The sequence below is a fragment of the Pelodiscus sinensis genome, chromosome 33 (assembly GCF_049634645.1).
Source record: "Pelodiscus sinensis isolate JC-2024 chromosome 33, ASM4963464v1, whole genome shotgun sequence".
In the NCBI taxonomy this organism is placed as follows: Eukaryota; Metazoa; Chordata; order Testudines; family Trionychidae; genus Pelodiscus; species Pelodiscus sinensis.
In genome coordinates, this window is record NC_134743.1 from 1,986,390 (window position 1) to 2,007,828 (window position 21,439).

General features: G+C 56.9%; 2 protein-coding genes across 3 annotated transcripts in view; one reads left to right on the forward strand and one right to left on the reverse strand.

Annotated features, from left to right (window-relative positions):
• Nucleotides 1-2,329: 2,329 nt before the first annotated feature.
• The window catches only part of LOC102457460 (scavenger receptor cysteine-rich domain-containing protein DMBT1-like), a 71,926-nt gene continuing 52,816 nt past the window's right edge, over nt 2,330-21,439 (forward strand). The window contains exons 1-3 of one of the 2 annotated variants that reach the window (XM_075914359.1): nt 2,330-2,630; nt 18,932-18,958; nt 20,127-20,456. In XM_075914359.1, coding sequence (XP_075770474.1) covers nt 2,516-2,630; nt 18,932-18,958; nt 20,127-20,456 — 472 coding nt within the window. In that variant the 5' untranslated portion in view covers nt 2,330-2,515. The remainder of the gene's footprint in view (nt 2,631-18,931; nt 18,959-20,126; nt 20,457-21,439) is intronic. The other variant, XM_075914358.1, reaches the window with a different exon arrangement.
• On the reverse strand, nt 9,116-10,544 carry LOC142823392 (uncharacterized). Its single transcript, XM_075914423.1, has 2 exons — nt 10,234-10,544; nt 9,116-9,759 (listed from the first exon to the last, which is right to left on the reverse strand). The coding sequence occupies exons 1-2, from the start codon at nt 10,511-10,513 to the stop codon at nt 9,341-9,343; spliced, it is 699 nt and encodes a 232-aa protein (XP_075770538.1). The 5' UTR covers nt 10,514-10,544; the 3' UTR covers nt 9,116-9,340.

A 21,439-nucleotide genomic window follows, 5' to 3' on the forward strand; every position in this document is an offset into this window, starting at 1 on the left:
CCGCCCACTGCAGCACAGCGCCCCCTGCTGAGCCCCGTCCCGCCCACTGCAGCACAGCACCCCCTGCTGAGCCCCGTCCCGCCCACTGCAGCACAGCGCCCCCTGCTGAGCCCCATCCCACCCACTGCAGCACAGCGCCCCCTGCTGAGCCCTGTCCCACCCACTGCAGCCCCGTCCCGCCCACTGCAGCACAGCACCCCCTGCTGAGCCCCGTCCCGCCCACTGCAGCACAGCGCCCCCTGCTGAGCCCCGTCCCACCCACTGCAGCACAGCGCCCCCTGCTGAGCCCCATCCCGCCCCTTGCTGAGCCCCGTCCCACCCACTGCAGCCCCGTCCCACCCACTGCAGTACAGCGCCCCCTGCTGAGCCCCACTTCCCCATGCCCTGCCTCCACTCACTGCCCTCTAGGAAGTGACTGCATCTGAGCCGACAGGGCAGGTCCTCGGCAGGGAATCGCTCCAGCAACCTGGGAGTGATACAGGCTCCCTCAGGACCCACTTGCCTGGAGGGGCCCAGCGAAGCCGCCCCACGCTCCCTCCCGCAATGGGCTGAGACTGGTCAGACTTCTGCACTGGTCCTTAGTGGCTCAGCTCCAGCGAGACAGGTGGGCCCCACAGGTGGTCAGATGCAGAGACTGCTCCGAGCCGGCATCCCACCAGCAGGCAGAGAGAAGCTGGCGGGCGAGTCTGGGAGACAGAAAGGAGCCCTCAGCTGACCAGCAGGCAGGCTGAGAGTACGTGGTGGGTGGCCGGGGAGAGGAGCCAGTGGGCTGACAGGGCTTCAGGGCACAGTGCAAGCAGAGCAGGACGGAGGCCCTTCTGGGCATGGGCTCAGCTCCATGGTGCCATTGTAAACCTGGCTCTGCTCCCACGAGGGAATAAATGTGTGAACCCCCCATCCCCCACTCCAGGACAGGCCTAGCCTCATATCTCCTTGATGCCGGGAGAGTCACCACTGGGGGCTCCTCTTTGGCCAGTTCGACATTACCTAGCCCAGCTGCAAACCCTCGTGCTGGCCACCCGGAGCCCTGTGAGTGTGTGTGAGCTGGGCACGGCACGGCCAGGGAGCCGCACGCCTGGTGCAGGGCGAGTTGCCAGAGCGCTGCCTGCTCCGGGCTTTGGCACAGGCTCGGGGGGTGAGAGCCAACACCTCTGCACAGCCCCACGCCCTGGCAGCGACACGCCTCAGCTCGGGGGCAACGCTCATCTTAGGCCTTGTCCACAGTGGGGAGCTCTCGGTTCTCGTCACCTAGCTCAGCTGCTCCCTGGGCTGGGGCAAGACAATATCAGCTTGAGGTCTTGGTAGCTGAACCCAGCGTCCCCCCCTCCCCCCCGCCAGCTCTCGGTTCCAGCGGCGGCTCCCTTGGAACAGACCAGTGGATGATGAAGCGCGTTTACCAACGAAAGCTGCTCCGCAGCCGGTGATCACACAGGCGCCAAACGCCTCCATGGTCCACTGAGAGCCCCAAGGGTGGGCATAGACCCACAGCCCCCAGAGAGCATCAGGGGCTAGCAGGGACTGGGCCACTGGGCCCTCGCTCCGCAAGGAAGCCGTGTTCTCTGGGATTTGCCGAGATAGTGACATGGAAACAGGTCTTGGGTATAAGCTCAGGTGTGATTGTGCTCTAGGTACATGGGGTGCCCCCCAGGGTGAGGCCGGTGCAGTGATGCCCCTGCCCTGGGCAGACAAGGGCTGTGTCGACCCTACACGTGCAGGACTGTGCCGCTGGAGTGTTGTAATACAGACCCTGCAGCAATGGAAGGGGCTTTGCTGTCACCGTAGTTAATCCCCCCTCCAAGCGATGCTATCCAGGTCAATGGGAGAATGTTTCTGTTCACCTTCTGCTGGCTACACCAGGACATAGGTCGGCCTCACCACGTCCCCAGCGCTCTGGATTTTTCACACACACCGATGCAATATAGCTGGGTTGACCGAAGTTTTAGGTGGGCATAGACCCACAGCCTTCAGCTGGAGTCAGGGTGTCCTCACGGCCATCAGCCTGGCTTTAACGGCATCGGCTGGTCCTCGCCCCCTCAGCCAAACCCGGGCACCTGATCCTCATCCCCTCAGCCAAACCTGGGTGCCTGTCCCGAGTCCTCCAGCCCTCCGTGGGTCGTTTCTACTGAGTCCCTGCAAACCTGTTCCAGGAACTGCCCCTCCTGCCCCATGTGTCCCAGAGCCAGCTGTTCCAAGAGGAGTTTGTTTGCTCAGCATGTTCCCAGAACACGGATTTCACAATCCAGTGATATAAATAAGGCCACAGCGCTGGGCACGTGGGTCACTTCCCCTCTGTGGTCTCCATTGCACACGCCCATTGGGGCAGTGCTAGGGGGTGCAGAGGGAGGGGTCTCAGCAATGAGAGGCCTGTCACACACCCTGCCCCCTTGGGTGCCTGCCCCATCTCCCCCACCTCCCAGCCTGTGACCGTCACACCGAGCTCAGCCTGCCTCTCTCGCTAGGGCCATCGCCTGCACTAGTGCCTGGCTACGCTGCCCCGCAACCTCTGCTGTGGGGCATGGGGTTTCCTGGGCACTGCCTGCTCCCAGCTGGACGCCCCCGTGGCAGGAGTTCAGCTGCCTGCTCTGGAGCTGGGTACACAAGGATCCCCATCCTGCTGGCCTGGCTGTGGGGTGAGTGGCCTTTTCCCTTTGCTCTGGCTTTGAGTAGCCCCGTGGGCAACCTGCTCTCCTCCATCCCCACCCATCAGGCACAGCATAGCTGTGTCCTGGGAGCCGGGACTCCTGGGTGCATTGCTGCTGGGGGCAGGAGAGTGGGGGCGATGGTTTGGGGAGGGTCTTACCAGGGTTTATCTAGCTGCATGTACGATTTTACAGCACAATAAGTTTAGCTTTTGTTTAACGTCTGTCAGTGACTCCTGGAGGTGTTTCCCAGCCCCCCTGGGCTGGTTTCTTTGGGAACACGGGGCATCGGGCTGGGAGGACACGTCATACAATCCCCGTCACACGCTTACCAAGCGCCATCTTCACGCGCGTGAGGCTGTTCTCCCCTCCCCCGTTAGGAGGCTGGTCCCGACCCCCCTTCTCATTTCCAGCCTAACGTGATTCCTGGCTAGTTTATCCCCAGTAGCTCTTGTGCCAACACTGTCCTTTGGCTTCACTGGTTCCTCTCCCTCCCCGGGGTTCCCTGATGGGGTCCTACAGAGCAGTCAGCTCCCCGCTCAGCCTGCGCTGTGCCAGCCAAACCCGCCCTGCTGTGCTTGGTGCTGTGCACCACACGGCCAGGGAGAGCTTTTGCCCTGCTGTGCTCACAACCAGCCATGACACGTGCTGTCCCCAGACACAGCCCTTCTCCGGCTCTGGCCATCACTGGGGGACAAGGACACGTTACCATCCCAAATCGCAGCTCCCTCTCAGCCCCCACTGGCATTTCCAGAGGGCTGGCCAGCCGCTCTGTGGGCCCACACAGACCCGCCGGCCCCGTCGCTGGGGCTGAAAGCAGAGCTCGTCGCTGAGAACGTTTGCAGATGACACAACCGGGGAGTGTAAATACGGAACGGGACAGGTCACGGATTCAGCGCAAGCTGGGCACTTTGTAAACTGGTGCAAGCAAACAATCTGTGTTTTAACAGAGATACGAGCAACTGTGCACAGCTAGGAACCAAGCCCACGGGGCTGACGAGCGGCCCGCAGCCCCCTTGGCCTAGGAGTCTCTGGCTCTGAACCTTTCCCTCGGCCCCTGTGTGGGGTGCGCGGGCTGGGCAGGGTCTGCGGAGCCCAGAGACTCTCGCAAGGCTGCAGAAAAGAGGCAGCACAGTGAGTGTCAGCAGGGGAGTGGGGCCCGCGGATGTAGCCAGGAATAGTGGGGGGATGGGCCAGGCTTGGTGAGGGGCGTGGGTCATGGGGTGCTGAGGAGAGCGGGTGAGGGTTGGTGAGGGGGCATATGTCAGTGAATGGGGGCGAGGCAGTGGGGCAGGAGGGCCCGGGCCAGTCAGGAGGTGGGGTGAGGAGAGGTGAGGGGAGGGGTTCAGTGAGGAGGGTGGGGAAAGGGTTCGTGGGGGGTGAGCCAGGATCAGTGAGGCGTGTGTAGCGAGGGTTAGTGAGAGGTGTGAGGTAAAGGTCAGCGATGCGGAGGGGGAGCCAGGGTCAGTGGGGGTGGGCCGAGGGTTGGTGAGGGGCCAGGGTCCCACTGTGATATAGCAACAGGCCCAGCTGGACAGGGCCCTGCAGAGGGAGCGAACCCAACAGCAGAGACGGGGTTGCCAGGGGCTGGAGGATCAGGGCCGTGCTGTGTGGGAGCAGGAGACAGGCAGAGACCCCGCAAGGGGGAGCAAGTGGGCAGCAGGGCGGGCTGAGCTGTCCCAGAAACATCCCCCCACACGCTGCCTCGAGACCCGCCGTGCAGGGAGCTGTGACTGCCCCGGCCTTGGGGGCGTCCAGCAGCCCCTGAGCCAGGCAGATGACTGCAACTGGCCCTGCAGAGGTTTGCCTGGTCCTGTCCTGGGGAAGGGCCCTGTGTTAGCCGTGTACGGCCTGGACAAAGGCAGCCCCACCTCACAGCAGGCCGGAGCTCAGAGGAGGAAGGGTTTTTCTTTTCTCGATTTCTTTCCTTTTCCATTGACTCTTGGCTACAGGGGCTGAGCACCCACTGACTGGTGAGTACTCGGCTGGGGCAGTCACCAGGCATTCATCAGCGTGGGCAATCACCAGCATTCACCTTCCAAACCAGGCTCTGTTGGGGGGGAGATGTGAGGCTAGTGCAAAAAGAGAAAAGAGGCGGGAGGCTGCTGAGATAATTGGTATGGAGAGAGCAGGTGAGTGAGGGGAAGGGACACAGGAGATAAGTGAGTGTTACTGAGATCAGCTCTCCACTGTGCCCCCTCCCAACAGAGGTGGGAAAGCATCAAGGGAAGCCATAACCCAGTGGATGAAATATCACCTCAGCACACCCCCTTCTGGGGTGAGCAACCACAGCACCGAATTTCAGCATCCCAGAGAAGAGAGTGTGACTGCTGAAGGTGTGTTGGTTTGTATAGAACCGCAGAGACGCAGGACTGGAAGGGACCTTGGGAGAGCATCTCGTCCAGTTCTCTGCACACATGGCAGGACTAGGTATTATCGAAACCTTTCCTGACAAGCGTTTCTCTAACCCACTCTAAAAAGTCTTCAGTGAGGGAGATTCCTCAACCACGCTAGCTCCCTAGGCAATTTATTCCTGTGTTGAATTGAATTTCATCCTATTTACTTCAGACCGTTACTCCCGTTAGCCCAGATCATTTTGACTTTTAATCTTGTCCTCCAAAGCACAAAGCACTGCAACATGTACATTCAGAGTCAATCATTCAGTATGTTTCCCATGCAGGTATCAGCTAGAGTGTGACGATTGCTTTAGCATGTTTTCAAATCTTTCAGCTGCTTAGTGCACCCTTAAACTTGCTCACAAATTCTCACCCCTTGCCAGGCTGTTCCAGGCAGAGAGAAATCTGTTGTGTTTGTGTTGGCGTTTTGTGTGTGCTCTTCTTTACATGTCAGATGTGGATAAAAGCACAACCCCAGATAGCCCCGCCCATGTTACTGATTGGAAAGCTGTCCAGTAGCCAGGCAGGAGCGCTGCAGCTCACAGACGCCGACATGTGGACAGCAGCTGGGGAGGGGGTGCTGTGTGGTGAGGGGACAAGGTGATCTGGAAGCCCCTTTGCCATAGTCTACAGTGTTCAGGTTCGGCCTTCGGGATGCAGGAGCAGCTGTGAGGTCCCTCAAGAGGGAGGATAGCTGGTAACAGGGCAGTAGCCCAATCCCAGAGTGTTCTCGGGGCCCCGTAGGCAAGGCCCTGCTGGTGTAGCCTCTCTAGGTAAATTGGGGCAAGAAATCTCCTGGAGTTACTAGTGTCCCTCCGCTTCCCCAGCCTGCTTCTCTGTGTAGCGGATAGTGAGGGGTGGGCTGCTTCCTGTCCCCCCAAGATAACTTAGGGTGGGGTAGGGTCCCATTTTGCAATACCCCGCCCCTAGTGCCATTACAGTATGTCAGTGTAGCCCAGGGGTGTCCAGCCTAAACCTGAGAAGGAGCCAGAATGTACCAGCGCCCATTGCCAAAGAGCTACAGTTCTATGTCACCAGCCCTGATCAGCTCCCCAAACACCTCTCACCACATCCCGCCCACTGGCAGCCCCATCGGTCAGCGCCTCCTTCTCCTTTTCCTCCTGCCCACTGGGATCCGCTCTCGCTCAGTGGGAGACACTGGAGGGGAGAAGCGTGGGTGTGACAGGCTCAGTCGGAAGTGGCAGGATCCTGGGGGGAAAGGGCCTAGGGCAGAGCTGGGGTTGAACAGCGAGCACCCTCCAGCTCAGTGGAAAGTTGGCACCTGTAGCTCCAGCCCTGGATTTGGTACCTATGCAAGGAGCCTCATATTAACTTCTGAAAAGCCGCATGTGGCTCTGGAGGTTTAACTTTTTTATCTTATTTGGCATCTTCGTGTCTGGTCCCTTTCCTTTGGAAAGCAATTCTTTTCCAAAGTTGGACTGGTTGATTTAGTTGGGTCGGTCCTGCTCTGGGCAGGGGGTTAGACTCGATGACTCCTGAGGTCTTGTCCAGCCCTAGGATTCTAGGATTCTGAATTGTCTTCCCATCAGGAGCTGTGCTGGACTGTTTTCAGCAGCTGCTATGGGTGTGGCTCTGTAACTGAGAAGAGCAAGGAATGGATCTTCCTGCTATCGGGTTTTCTTGGTTCCCTATACAGCTCCGTCAGCCTCTCCATTTGCTTGGGGTAATGTGGGGAGCTTGGGATAACAGTTTGTTCGGAATGACAAATGCTGCTGCAGTGAACTGTGGTCCATTGTCTGTCACTGGTTGCTCTGGAATACCAAGTGAGCAAAAATGCACTTCAGTGTCTCGATAACACCGCAATGTGCCTTTCAATTACATTGTCTCTATACACCCGGAAAAATAATCCATGGTGACCAGGTAATGAAGGACTCTGAATTTCCCTAAATCTGCAGCTAGTCTCTTCAAGGTCTCTCTGGTGGGAACGTTTGTGCGCTATATAGTTCAGTATTGTCTCTTATGTTGAGTTGTACTGGTTCCCCTTTCAAAAGCCCAGGGTCCTAAGAACATAAGAATGGCCATACTAGAGCAGAGCAATGCTCCTAGCCCTGTACCCATTCTGTTTTCAATTGGAGTCAATGCCAGGTGCTTCAGAGGGAATGAACAGATCAGGCAATCATCAAGTGATCCATCCCCTGTTATCCACTCCCAGCTTCTGGCAAAAAGAGTCTAGGGACACTTCAGAGCATGGCGTTACATCCCTTCCCATCCTAGCTCATAGACCTGTCCTCTATGAATTTCTCTAGTTCTTTTTTGAACCCTGTTATAGTTTTGGTCTTTACAATATCACCTAGCAAGGAGTTCCATAGGCTAAGACTAGAGCTTTGCATTGAGAGTGAATGTGATCAAAGAACCACAGACAACCAGCGACCTTCTGAGCTGCAGTGTGGCAGCCAAGATGGGCCTGGTGAGAAAGGCAGAAGAACTTGCTGGAAGATTTTCTGATATAACACTTATTTCTGTGGTGAACTCGCACAGGCAGGTCAGATAAGTCCAGGGCTAGTTACAGCTGTTTTAGGTGACTTCTACTCTGGGAGGGACTGGAGGGCTACATCTAGGCTGCAGCACTTTTCCGGGATACCGGCGTATCCCGGAAATCAATGCCATGTCCAAGGAGCGTGTCTGCTTTTTCAGAAAAAAATTCAAAAAAGCAGACGTGCTCTTTTGCCATCCCTGTAAACCTCATTTTACGCGGAAGAGGGATGTGTCAAAAGAGGACTTTTTTTCCAAAATGTGGCACCATGTAGACATGCCAAATTTTGGAAAAGCCTCTTTTAACAGTAAAGCGGAAAAAGATACACAATTTGCGTACTGCAAATGGTGTTTCTTTTTCCGATTTATCTTTGCAGTGTAGACCTAGCAAAGTGTAGATTTTAAGTCCCATCTGAAATGCCAGAGACATCAGCTCAGGAGTCAATTTTATAGAGAATTGTCTTGCCATTAGCATTCAGTTTCATTCTCCAGACATGCTCTCTGTGATCACAGGTGACGGATCCCACAAACAATGGCTCTTGGTTGTTTGCGATGAGTCAGATCCCTACGTGCTCTGGTGCTGTACACAGCTGCAAAATGCCCATAATTCATGTAAATATTATACCATGTGCCTCTGGCTGGACAGGCTGAATTTTTCCCTTCTGCATATAGGCTGGGATTTGTCCCTCTTAATCTGAGTGGTCTCTCTCCTGGTCTCAGGGGGGGGTCTTACCCCAATACGTTCTAACACACAAGTGTCTGTTTATGGCTTCTGTCATGGTCATGAGGGATGACCAGCAGCCTGGGAACTAAGGAGTTAACTATGTCCCTATACCTAGCCAGGTAGCATTCAGCCAATAGAAATGCAGGTAGGGATTTCAAACTGAGACAAAGGGATTTTGGGGGTTTCCCTCCTTTGTCTCTGGGCCGGTTTGCTCTAGAATACTGAGGGAGACAGAAGACATGTCTCTCTCCAAGAAAAAGACTCTTCAGAATGTGTCAGAAGGGTAAAGTTTAGATCAATCTGGGTATGTCTACGCTACAGCACTATTTCGAATTCACTTATTTCGAATTAGTTAATTCGAATTATGCTCATTCGAAATAACGCATCTAGACAAAAAAACTAATTCGAAATAGAATTTTTCTAAATAGCACGTCCACACTGAGTGGACCCTGAATTGAAGGTAAGGCTGGCCGGAACCAGTGCCGGCAGGGCATCAGGGTCGGACTTAGTGTATGGGGCTGTTGCCTCAGGCTAGCCGAGGTCTGTGATTAAAGGGACCTGACTCCCATCCTGGACAGACAGTTCTCAGGTTTCTCCGCTTGCTGGTCCACCTCGCTAAGTGCTCTGCTTGCCCTCACTCGGGACACCACGGCACGCTGCAACATGGAACCAGACCTGCCCCCGGGGACTCTGCTGCGTCTCGTGGACACGTTGCCGGCAGCCTGGCTGCACTGTCTGCAGGCTGCCATCCGGGAGGACCATCGAGGGGATGTCAGGATCCAGGGGGCCCTGCGGAAGCGCTTCCACCCTGAGGAGCGCTAATAGTCTCCCCGGTCTGCCCCACCGGGGGCTTGTGCCCCACTCCTCCCTCTCATCCTTCCACTTACCCTTCCCTAGCCCCCCCTTCCTGATGTCAAATAAAAGACACGTATTTTCAAAAATAGCAACTCCCTTTATTTAACACAACTGGGGAGGGGAAATGAAACTCTGGGGAGACGGAGGCGGGAGAGGGCAGGAAGAGGGTGGGAGAGGGGAGGGGGAAAACTGGGAGGAGGGAGCTGGAAGGGGGAAGAAGGGGAAGGAGAAGCTCAGGGCTCAGGGGTGGGGGTCTCGCCGGGCCAACCGCCTCCCAGCATGGCGGGGGAGGAGGCCTCGGCGTCCCCGGGGAGATGGGGAGGAGGGTGCAGAGGTTGAGGTGGGGGGGTGGACATTGAGGATGAGGGTGTGGAGGTTGAGGAGGAAGAGGTGGGAGGGGGGCAGGAGTGGGAGGAGGACCCGTAGCGGGGGGGGGCAGCAGGTGCAGGACCGGCGCGGAGCAGCATGCTCTGCAGCAGGGCCTGCAGGTTAGCGTTTATGGCTCGGTCCTCAGCCAGCTGCTCCCGGCGGAGCTGCAGGTCTTCCCGCGTCCAGGCCTCAATGGTGTGGTGCAGGGCTCTCAGGACCCCCAGGTGCTGGTCCCAGTACTTCTGCCAGGTGTGGGAGCGCCCTGCACAAGCAGCTGGTGCAGCTGTAGAGAAAGAAGAGAAGTGGTCAGTTCTCCCTGGGGACGCAGTGGACGATGCCCAGCCCGCCCCTGCGACGTGAGGGCACCCGTGCCCTGCACTGTCAGAACCGATGTGCTTGCACAGAGGCCATGGTCAGGATGTCTGGCTCTCCCCGGGATTGGGAGCTGCCCCAAGACTGCACCCATGCCCCTGTGCCGTGTATAGTGTGGCCGGGGCGGGGGGGAGATGTCCCCTGACTCTGTGTAGAAGGGGCCTGTGAAGGGAGAGCATCCTGCAGGGTCCCGCCCCGGGGTCGGGAACGTGTCAGGTCTCTCCACACACGCATGTGCCTATTGGGCCACGGCCCCTGGGTGGCAGGGCATGTGCTCGCAGGTGCACAAGTGGCTGCGTGATCTGTGGGAGGCATGGCCCACGCGCGCGGTCCCTGGTCTCCCTCCCGCCTCCCCCCCCGGGCAGGGGACAGTGCTGGCACTTACCTGGTAGGGCCTCCCTGGACGACCCTGCCGACTCCAGTGCCGGGACAGCTGGTGGTGGCCCCTCTGCTGTGCCCAGGTCGGGGCCCTCTGGTCCCAGGTCGCTGTCTCCCAGGCTGGCGCAGACCGCCCCGCCCCCCAGGAGTCGGTCGAGGGCGGGGAAGTAGGGGCAGGTGGCAGCCCCTGCAGCGGCGCCCCTGGTGGCCCTGGCGTACGCCTGCCGCAGCTGTTTGACCTTCACGTGCACCTGCTCCGGGGTGCGCCTGTGGCCTTTCCTGGCCATGGCGGCCGCTATGCGCCTGTAGACGGCCGCGTTCCTCCGCCTAGAGCGGAGACCATGGAGGTTGGGGGGCTGCCCCCAAACCTCAATGAGGTCCATGACCTCCACACTAGTCCAGGAGGGTGCGCGCTGTCTAAGGCCCCTGGCTGGCTCCTGGGCAGGGGAGAGCTGGCTGCTCCAGGCTGCCATTGTGTGGCCACTGGCTGAGGGTCTGCGGCTGCTGGCAGGCCTGGCTCTCGCACGTGCCCAGTGGCAAGTCTACCCCTGTAAGGGCCCCAGGGCTGGGGAGGGGAGAGGAGTTTTCCTGGTTTGGCCCAGAGCGGCCACCAGGGCAAACTGGGAAGGGCTGGGCTCCAGCTAGTTCGAATTAAGTGGCTACACAGCCCTTAATTCCAACTACTGAATTCGAATTTGGCGTTACTCCTGGTAGAATGAGGTTTACCTAGTTCGAATTAAGCGCTCTGCTAGTTAGATTTAAATTCGAACTAGCGGTTTGTATGTGTAGCCGCTATTAAAGTTAATTCGAACTAACAGCTGTTAGTTTGAATTAACTTTGCAGTGTAGAAATACACTCTGTTAGGTTTTATTGTTTTCTGTTATGGGACTTGGGATCTGATGTCTGTACTATTCTAGAGCAAACTGGCCCAGAGACAAAGGAGAGAAACCCCCCAAATTCCTTTGTCTCAGTTTGAAATCCCTACCTGCATTTCTATTGGCTGAATGCTACCTGGCTAGGTATAGGGACACAGTTAACTCCTGAGTTCCCAGGCTGCTGGCCAGCCCTCATGACCATGACAGAAGACATAAACAGACACCTGTGCTGTTAGAAATGGGCTTTCATTTCTTTTGTAACAAAGGGTATGTCTACACTACAGCACTAATTCGAACTAACTTAATTCGAATTAGTTAATTCGAACAAAGCTAATTCGAACTAGTGCATCTAGACCTAAAAACTAGTTCGAATTAGCATTTTGCTAATTTGAACTAGCATGTCCACATTGAGTGGACCCTGAACCGAAGTTAAGGCTGGCCGGAAGCAGTGCCGGCAGGGCATCAGATTAGGACTTAGAGCGTGGAGCTGCTGTCTCAGACTAGCCGAGGGCTGTGCTTAAAGGGACCTGACCCCCACCCCGGACAGACAGTTCTCAGGGGTTCCCTGCTCGCTTGTCTAATTCGATGGGGGACAGCAAAGCACTCATGGCTTGGAGTGCCCTGAATGCCCACACTCGGCACATTACAGCACTCGGCCATCGGCCCAGCTGCATTTGCCGCAGGCTGCCATCCGGAGGGGGGATCAATCAAGGGGCTTCAGGAGAGCTTCCACCCCGAGGAACCCACAGAGCCAGCCCAGTCCTCCCCATCGGGGGCTCGTACCCCATTCCTCCCTCACCTCCTTCCACTTACTCCTCCCTAGCCCCCCCTTCCTGATGTACAAAATAAAGGACACGTGTTCAAAAATAGAAATTCTCTTTATTGAACAAAACTCGGGGAGACTGGGAAAAGGAGGTGGGAGAGGGGAAGAGAGAGTGTGGGAGAGGGGAGGGCAACTAAAATGATCAGGGGTTTGGAACAGGTCCCATATGAAGAGAGTCTAAAGAGACTGAGACTTTTCAGCTTAGAAAAGAGGAGACTGAGGGGGGATATGATAGAGGTCTATAAAAGCATGAGTGGTGTGGAGAGGATGCATAAAGAAAAGTTCTTCAATAGTTCCCATAATAGAAGGACTAGAGGACACCAAATGAAATGAATAGGTAGCAGGCTTCAACCTAACAACAGAAAGTTCTTCTTCACAAAGCAAATAGTCAACCTGTGGAACTCCTTGCTGCAGGAGGCTGTGAAGGCTAGAACTAGAACAGAGTTTAAAGAGAAGTGAGATAAAGTCATGGAGGTTGGGTCCATGGAGTGGTATTAGCCAGGGGGTAGAAATGGTGTCCCTGGCCTCTGTTTGTGGAAGGCTGGAGATGGATGGCACGAGACAATTGGCTTGGTCATTGTTTCGGTCCATCCTCTCCAGGGTACCTAGTTTTGGCCGCTGTCGGCAGACAGGCTACTGGGCTAGATGGACCTTTGGTCTGACCCAGTACGGCCATTCTAAGCTCAGGGCTCAGGGTCGGGGTCTCACTCGACCACCTTGATTTTCATGCAAACCTGCTCCTGGGTGGCAGCTCTCCTGCCCTAGACGGCCACTTTCCTGTGCCTAGTGAGAAGGTCGTGGATGAGGTCCACGATGTCTGCACTAGACCAGGCAGGCGCCCGCCTCTTGCGGACCTGGGCAGGCTCCCGGGAGCCGCCAGCCTGGTCCCGGGAAGAGGCGGAGGGCTGGGTGGCAGCGGGTGGCTGGCTCGAGCCGTGCCAGGTTCAGGGTCTGCTGGCTGGGTGCTAGCAGGCTTGCACCTGGCACGGGCACTGTAGCCAGCCCGTGCCCCTTTAAGGGGTCCGGGGCCGGGAGGGGGGCAGAAGAGTTTCCCTGGTGGTGCCCAGAGTGGCCACCAGGGAAAGCTGGGGAGGGCTAGCCTCCCACTAGTTCGAATTAAGTGGCTACACAGCCCTTAATTTGAACTAGTTAATTTGAACTAGGCATTAGTCCTCGTGGAATGAGGTTTACCTAGTTCGAATTAAGCGCTCCGCTAGTTCGAATTAAGTTCGAACTAGCAGTTCGCGTGTGTAGTGCCTATCAAAGTTACTTCGAACTAACGTCTGTGAAGACATACCCTAAGTTTTGAGCTCATGGGAAAATTCCCCATGAGTTTATTCACTGGTGGCTCTTACCATCTAGCCAATCCAACTATGCTTGGAACAGGACTATTTTTTTGATAATAAAACTTCTTTATTTTTTTTATTAACCTGCTATTGGTTCAGTTCTGTGTCCTGGAAAATCTGTCTGTGGGATCTGCATGCCTCTGACTAGAACGCAGCAACCACAGACTGCAGTTTGTATTTTCTCTTTCTTTTTCAACCTCTTTGGAGACAAAAGCTTTGGGTGCCCTGAGGTTCGTTCAAGTGTCCACCTGTTTGAGGGTTCAAAAACACTTGATGGTGGCAGCGGATTTTTTTTCCTCCAAAATCTAGGTTTTTAGGATTGGGGGGGGGGAGTTTTATACCAAAGCCTGGAGAAATAAGGTTTTGGGGTACTTTCGTGGGCCCCCACTTCTGATTTATCATGCAAGAGTGGGGCATCAGCCATGACAGCTTCTAGAGAGATCACAGCAGTGAAGCTGCAGCAATGTAGTTGTGCCTCTGTAAGCTCTCTAATGTGACTCCTGTAACTCTTCTGCCAGGTAGCACCAACAGCAGCCAGGGCTGGGTTCAGTGTCTAGGGGTTCCTCTCCATCCATCTAACACAGAACTGGCTCAAGACCCCTCCCAGTAAGCTGGGAAATCCACACAACACCCCTCGGCGTCTCTGGAGGCAATACTTCCCCTCTCACAAGCACAGAGTCTGAGTGTAGGAAAGAAGCCTTTACTAAAAAGGATGGGAAGTAATGTGGCATTAATTTGGGAAAACACCACAGACAGAGTCCATAGGAAAACCCCACAGAGTTCATAACCAAAATCAGCTGGTTTTGGTAGGCTGGACAATGTCCTTTTCCTCTCGGGCTCTCAAGTCCAGCAATGTAAATGTCCCTTCACATGCCCAGCCCTTCTCTGCATCCCACTCAGCCGCTGCCCATGCTCAGAGGTGATCCGCAGAGTTCACCCCCCCTCCCATGTTGGGGGCAGACAGGTAGAAGGCATCTCACCCACCCTGCTGGTCACCCGCCATCCACCTGCTCACTGCTCTCTGGCACCGCTCTGCTGGCCATTCATCGCCGTTCGCTGCCACCTTTCTGCTGGCCGCTCCTCACGCCTCTCCAACGCCACCCTGCTCGCTGCTCGTTGCATCTTCTCCTGGCTAGTGCGGATTTGGCTCTGGGCCAAACCTAGTGATGTCAGCTCTCAGTGATTTCAGCTCTTGGCCCAAAGCACAGCCCAGCCCCCAGAGATTCCAGCATCCACTGGAGTACATGTACATACAAAAGAGATCCCTTATGGAGCCTTTCTTTAACTCTACCATTGAATCAGTGGGAGAAACAGACTGAACCAGTCTTACAGCTCACATCTGGAGGGAATGCAGCTTGCTGACTCCCATCCCAGCTTAATCTATAGGGCTCTGAAAGAGCAACTTCTGTCATAGAATCATAGAATCCCAAGGCTGGAAGAGACCTCAGGAGTCCTCAAGTCCAGCCCCCTGCCCAAAGCAGGACCAACCCCAGCTAAATCATCCCAGCCAGGACTTTGTCAAGTTGAGACTTAAAAACCTCTAGGGATGGAGATTCCACCCCCTCCCTAGGGAATCCATCCCAGTGCTTCACCACCCTCCCAGGCTACGTCTACACTGGCCCCAAATTCCAGAAAAGGGATGCAAATCAGGTAAGTCAGCATAGGGAAATCCGCGGGGGATTTAAATATCCCCCGCGGATTTAAATAAACATGTCCGCCGCTTTTTTTCCGGCTTGGGGAAAAGCCGGAAAAAAGTGTCTAGACTGGCATGATCCTCCAGAATAAAGCCCTTTTCCGGAGGATCTCTTATTCCTACCTTCAGCGCCAGTCTAGACGCTTTTTTACGGCTTTTCCCCAAGCCGGAAAAAAAGCGGCGGACACGTTTATTTAAATCCGCGGGGGATATTTAAATCCCCCGCGGATTTCCCTATGCTGACTTACCTGCTTTGCATCCCTTTTCCGGAATTTGGGGCCAGTCTAGACGTAGCCCTAGAGAAATAGTTTTTCCTAATATCCAACCTAGACCTCCCCCACTGTAACTTGAGACTTTTGCTCCTTGTTCTGCCATCCCTCACTACTGAGAACAGCCTCTCTCCATCCTCTTTGGAACCTCCCTTCAGGAAGTTGAAGACTACTATCAAATCCCCCCTCACTCTTCGCTTCTGCAGACTAAATAACCCAAATCCCTCAGTCTCTCCTCCTAGGTATGTGCTCCAGCCCCCTAATCATTTTGGTTGCCCTCCGCTGGACCTTCTCCAATGTGTCCACATCCTTTCTATAGTGGGGGCCCAGAACTGGACTCAATACTTCAGATGAACTGTATTTACACTATATCTGTTGAATACCTACCAGGTCTAATCAAACTGAGTGAACATAACCACACCCAGGATTCCTTTTCCATTCCAACTAGCTGTAGTGGAAGCATTGATTTAGACCCTCCTTACACTACTCTAAGCTGATGGGAGAGAGCTCCCCGTCAGCTTAACTACCCTAGTCCTGTGAGAACAGGTAGCTATGTTGGGCCATGTCTACACTGAGGGTGTTAAGAAGCAGGTGTCTGGCTAATTGTGTAGAGTATTGAATTTTAGTCCTGTCCTTCAAAGCACAAAGCACTGTAATGCGTATATCCTTTCTGTAATAGGTAGCCCAGAATTAAGTCAAAAATCCTTACGTCAAAGGATTTAAAGACATGCTCTGCTGGCTTCCTATAGCCTACATCAGACCTGGGCAGAATCACCACATCTGGCCTGCCAAGCCACTGGATTTGGCCCGTGGAGGCTCCCCTGCTTGCCCCACAGCCCCACATGCTGTTCAGAAATGTGGCTGCTGGACCCCGTTTCTATTTCAAAACTGGAGGGGAGGAAGGAAAACTTCAGGAGATGCTCCCGCCCCTAGCACAATCCCATTGGCCGGTTTCTGGTCAGAAATTGGCCAATAGGAGCTGCCTGTTTGAATAACAGGCAGCCATGAAGAACCATGCCTCCTCTCCTTGGCTCAGTTATTCACACAAGCGCATGGCCAGGCAGGCAGGTAGGAAGGCTGGCTGGCTGGCTGGGAAAGATTTTAAGCTCTGCAAGACTTAACTCTACAGGCAGGCAGGCTGGTTTGGCTGCTGGCTGCTAAGTTTCCTGGACAGAACCTGCCTCTTGGCCCCCAGCTCTTCCCTTCCCCAACCCTCTGCACCCCAATCAACGTACCCAAACCCTCTGCCCCCCCTCTTACATCCATACCCCCTACCAGATCTGGCACTCCAATCTCCTGCCCCAGATCACAATCCCCTCCTGCTCTGGGTCACATCCCAAACCCCTGCACTCCAGTCCCCTACCCTAGGTCACAAACTGCCTCCTTCATCCAAACTCCCTCCCAGACTCCATTCTCCCTCCTGTACCCCAGCCCTTTACCCCAAGCTCCCTTCTGCACCCAACCTCCATCCCAGACCCTGCATCTCCTCCATTAATATCATGGAAGAGTGCAGCCCTCAACCACTTTCCAAAATCTTGGACCGGCTCCCCCAACAAATATTATTGCCCACCCCCGGCCTACATTAAAGAAGATTCCTGCATCTCTCCAGTTTCTTTGTGCAGCTTGGCAGCAATGTGAAATCTTCTGCAATCTTATTTCCATTCTGGCCATGGTGAAGTTTGTCAAAGCTGAAGTTCTCTGAGGCACTGAAGAGTGGCATGGGGACAAGCTCCTGTAACCTCTGTAGCTTTGTCCCTTCTGTTTCTGTGCATAGTTTACTCCAGACCCCATGCTGTGTCCTTCTGTAGCAGACATGGCGGTCACCTAGGGCGCCAAGTCAAATGGGGTGCCAAATGGTGGCGCAATATCATTGAGGGGTTTGGAGGTGGGGGCGCTGATTGCATGGGGCGCCTGGGGCGCCAGTTGCTGGCAACTAGTCTAGGGCCGCCCCTGGTCACAGAGCTTACTTTTACACACCACGACCCTTTAAGGCTCTTCCAGGCCTGGCTGAGGATAGATTTACATAAGGTATTTTACACATTGTCACCTAGTGGCTGGGCCAGATAACACACTTTTGGGTTCCACTACAGGGCGTGTGGGGCTGTCGCACTCCAGGGCAGGGGGACGCTAGCCCCAGCCAGGCCTGAGGGGAGCAGGGCGTGTGGGGCTGTCACACTCCAGGGCAGGGGGTCGCTAGCCCCAGCCAGGCCTGAGGGGAGCAGGGTGTGTGGGGCTGTCGCACTCCAGGGCAGGGGGACACTAGCCCCAGCCAGGCCTGAGGGGAGCAGGGCGTGTGGGGCTGTCACACTCCAGGGCAGGGGGTCGCTAGCCCCAGCCAGGCCTGAGGGGAGCAGGGCATGTGGGGCTGTCGCACTCCAGGGCAGGGGGACACTAGCCCCAGCCAGGCCTGAGGGGAGCAGGGCGTGTGGGGCTGTCGCACTCCAGGGCAGGGGGTCGCTAGCCCCAGCCAGGCCTGAGGGGAGCAGGGTGTATGGGACTGTCACACTCCAGGGCAGGGGGACACTAGCCCCAGCCAGGCCTGAGGGGAGCAGGGCGTGTGGGGCTGTCACACTCCAGGGCAGGGGGTCGCTAGCCCCAGCCAGGCCTGAGGGGAGCAGGGCGTGTGGGGCTGTCACACTCCAGGGCAGGGCGTCGCTAGCCCCAGCCAGGCCTGAGGGGAGCAGGGCGTGTGGGGCTGTCGCACTCCAGGGCAGGGGGTCGCTAGCCCCAGCCAGGCCTGAGGGGAGCAGGGTGTGTGGGGCTGTCTCACTCCAGGGCAGGGGGTCGCTAGCCCCAGCCAGGCCTGAGGGGAGCAGGGTGTGTGGGGCTGTCGCACTCCAGGGCAGGGGGTCGCTAGCCCCAGCCAGGCCTGAGGGGAGCAGGGTGTGTGGGGCTGTCGCACTCCAGGGCAGGGGGTCGCTAGCCCCAGCCAGGCCTGAGGGGAGCAGGGTGTGTGGGGCTGTCGCACTTCAGGGCAGGGGGACACTAGCCCCAGCCAGGCCTGAGGGGAGCAGGGCGTGTGGGGCTGTCTCACTCCAGGGCAGGGGGTCGCTAGCCCCAGCCAGGCCTGAGGGGAGCAGGGCGTGTGGGGCTGTCGCACTCCAGGGCAGGGGGACGCTAGCCCCAGCCAGGCCTGAGGGGAGCAGGGCGTGTGGGGCTGTCGCACTCCAGGGCAGGGGGTCGCTAGCCCCAGCCAGGCCTGAGGAGAGCAGGGCGTGTGGGGCTGTCGCACTCCAGGGCAGGGGGTCGCTAGCCCCAGCCAGGCCTGAGGGGAGCAGGGCGTGTGGGCCCCTCAGCGGTGCAGGCCGTGTGAAATCAGGCGGCTTGGCCTGGAAGGCCTGGTGCTGTGTCACTGGCTCAGTCGCCGCTCACCAGGTCTTGCCATCTGCCAGCTGCTTCGGGCTCGTCTGCACTTGGAACATTGCAGCGGCCCTGTGGCAGCTCGGCAGCAGCAGCGCTTCCGTGTAGATGCTACCGACGCCGGCAGGAGGGGCTCCCCCATGGGCGCAGGCAAACCACTGCCCGGGCGGGGGCCAAGTCACTGAAATACAGCAAGTGAGCGGCTGAAGCCTTTCCTCCCGCGCATCACGAGATGGCAGGGGAGCGCTCGCTCAGGCCATGGCGCACACCAGGCAGCCTTTGCACATCCCCACAATGTCCAGCCACAGAGACTCACCTCAGCTCTTTGCTTTCTTTCAGCTTCCATGACCGGATTCCCTGTGGCAGGTTGGTACGGACACAGGCAGAGGGTGCAGGATCAGTCCGTGTGTTTCTTGTAAATCAGAGTGATGAAGGGCAGAGTTATGGTTATTTATTCGTGTTCAAATTCTGCCCCTGACAGGGCATTCTGGCTGTCGGGCCCCAGTGGAAATGTGCAGGCTACCCAGGGTCCTGAGGGCTCCCTTGTACCCAGCAAGACCAATTGATGTTTGGGCTCTGGCAGCTCCTGGCTGAGCTGTGTCAGTCCAGGGTGACCCTAGATTTACCCGGGGGTAAGATCTGCCCCAACAGATTTAGCTTTCGTGATTGTTAGAGCCATTCCAGCTCAGCCCGACTGTGGTTAGCACGTGGCCCTGCCCTGGGCCAGTGGAGGTGCTGTGTGCTGACACCGGGGGGCTGGGTGTCGCACCAGCTGGGGCCTGTGATTGCTGGGGGTGGGATACCAGGACCCAGGCTGCTGGCACCTTCAGCACCAGGGCAATGCTCAGGATGGACACTGCGGAATTCAGTGGAGCCCAGACAGGGGCTTTGGGGGAACTCTACAGCCCTGTCGTGCTGGGCATCAGGGCGCAGATGGGGAGAGAGCCCAGACAAGGGCGAAGGGCAGTTCAGTCTCCTGACCATTTAGTCCCTCACCCCTCGCCTGGGAGCCGCTCAGACTGAGGCTGGGCCAGGCGGCACACACCTGCCCGGGCACAAGGGAAATTCTCCCCAGCTGCTCATTTCACACACTGGGCACCAGAGAGCTGCACTGGCTGCCACTGCCAGGCACTGCCAGCTTGGAACCAGGGCCCCAGCTGTGAAAGCCCAGTGCCTGCTCCCACCACGCCAGCCACTGCCCTGCCTGAGCTGGGGCCAGTCGAGGACTGGGTCTCCTTCCCCCAACCTACTGCATCAGCTCATCCCCCTCGCACAGACTGAGGGACCAGCGTCCCCTAGGAGGAAAACCCCTGTGTCCCATTCTCTGCCCCACCAGTCAGCCCTTCCCCCAGGCTGGGGCTGGATCAGGGCTGGTGACCTCCTGAGGGGAAGCCCAAGTGTCCTATTCTCACCCCCCGAGCCAGCCAGTCCGCTACACTGGGGCTGAATGGGATCCAGAGCAAACGGCAGGAGAAAAGCCCCTTGTTCCTTCCCTCTACCTAGCCCTGAGTGTCTGTCCCTTTGGGTGTTGCAGACTCAGGCAGTCCAGAAGTAGCTCAGCTCCGGCTGTCGAACGGCCCGAGTCCCTGCGCTGGGAGAGTCGAGGTGCTGCACGACCAGCAGTGGGGAACCGTGTGTGATGACGGCTGGGATTTAACCGAGGCCAGAGTCGTGTGCCGGCAGCTGGGCTGCGGGACGGCGCTAGCAGCCCCACACGGGTCTCGCTTTGGACATGGAACTGGCCGTATCTGGCTGGACGAGGTCAACTGCACCGGGACGGAAGTTGCCCTCTCTGAATGCAGGGCTAAGCCTTGGGGAGAGCACAACTGTAACCATGTGGAAGACGCCAGCGTGGAGTGCTCAGGTGAGCCCTGTCTCCCATCTCACGGCGGGTGCTGCAGGGAGCAGATTCAGAAGGTTTCAGCCCAGTCTCTGCTTCCCCGTCTGAATTCCCGTGAACCAGCGCAGCACTGAGGGCATGTGCTGAAGGGAACACTTCTCCCAGCCTCTCCCCCTGAGTAAATGCAATGCAAATTGGGCTAATGCAATTTCAGGCTAGTTTCATGGGGGGGTCCTCTGGGTGCCAAACTCATCCCTATTGGTAGGATGGTGATGGGAGGCGTTCTTAGAGGGGTCGTATGACAGCCTTTCTTCTAGTCATGTGTCTATCTCGACCTCGGCAGTACTACCTCCAGGGGAGGGACTTCTTATGGCAGGGGGCGTGGCTAATGGGGCTCAGGGGTGTGACTAACAGCAGTCAGGGGCGTGGCCAATGTGTCCCTAAATTTGGTTCAGAAAACATGGTCACTGTACCTAGAATGGAACTAGGGCAGGGGTGCACAATAATTTTTTACCGGGGGCCACTTCAGAAATTTTTGCAGTCACCCCAGGCCACTCTGGAAGGGGCGGGACCTCAAGCAGAAGGGGCGGGGCCAGATACTTCCCTTCTTCCCCACTCACAGATCATGATTGGTCTGTGGGTGGGGGAGCATGTGAAGTCTTTGCCCCTCCAGAGGTTCCCCCTAGGTGCCCTTGCCCCTGGTGGTGGGAGGAGACTTTGTGCACTCTCCCTTCTGCCCCCAGACCAATCAGGGCTTGGGAACAGGGGAGCACGCGAAGTCTCCCGCCCTGCCAGGAGCACATGGCACTTCTAAGTACCACATGCTCCTTGCAGGCCAGGGGCAGGGTGGAGGAAACTTTGCACACTTTCCCCCACCCCCAGGCACTGATTGGCCTGGGGGTGGGGGAGCAGTAGGGCCTCTGCGGGCTGGATCAACCTGCTTTGTGGGCCAGATCCGGCCCAGGGAGGCCCTTTTGCCCACACCTGAGCTAGGGGGTGTCAGCTGC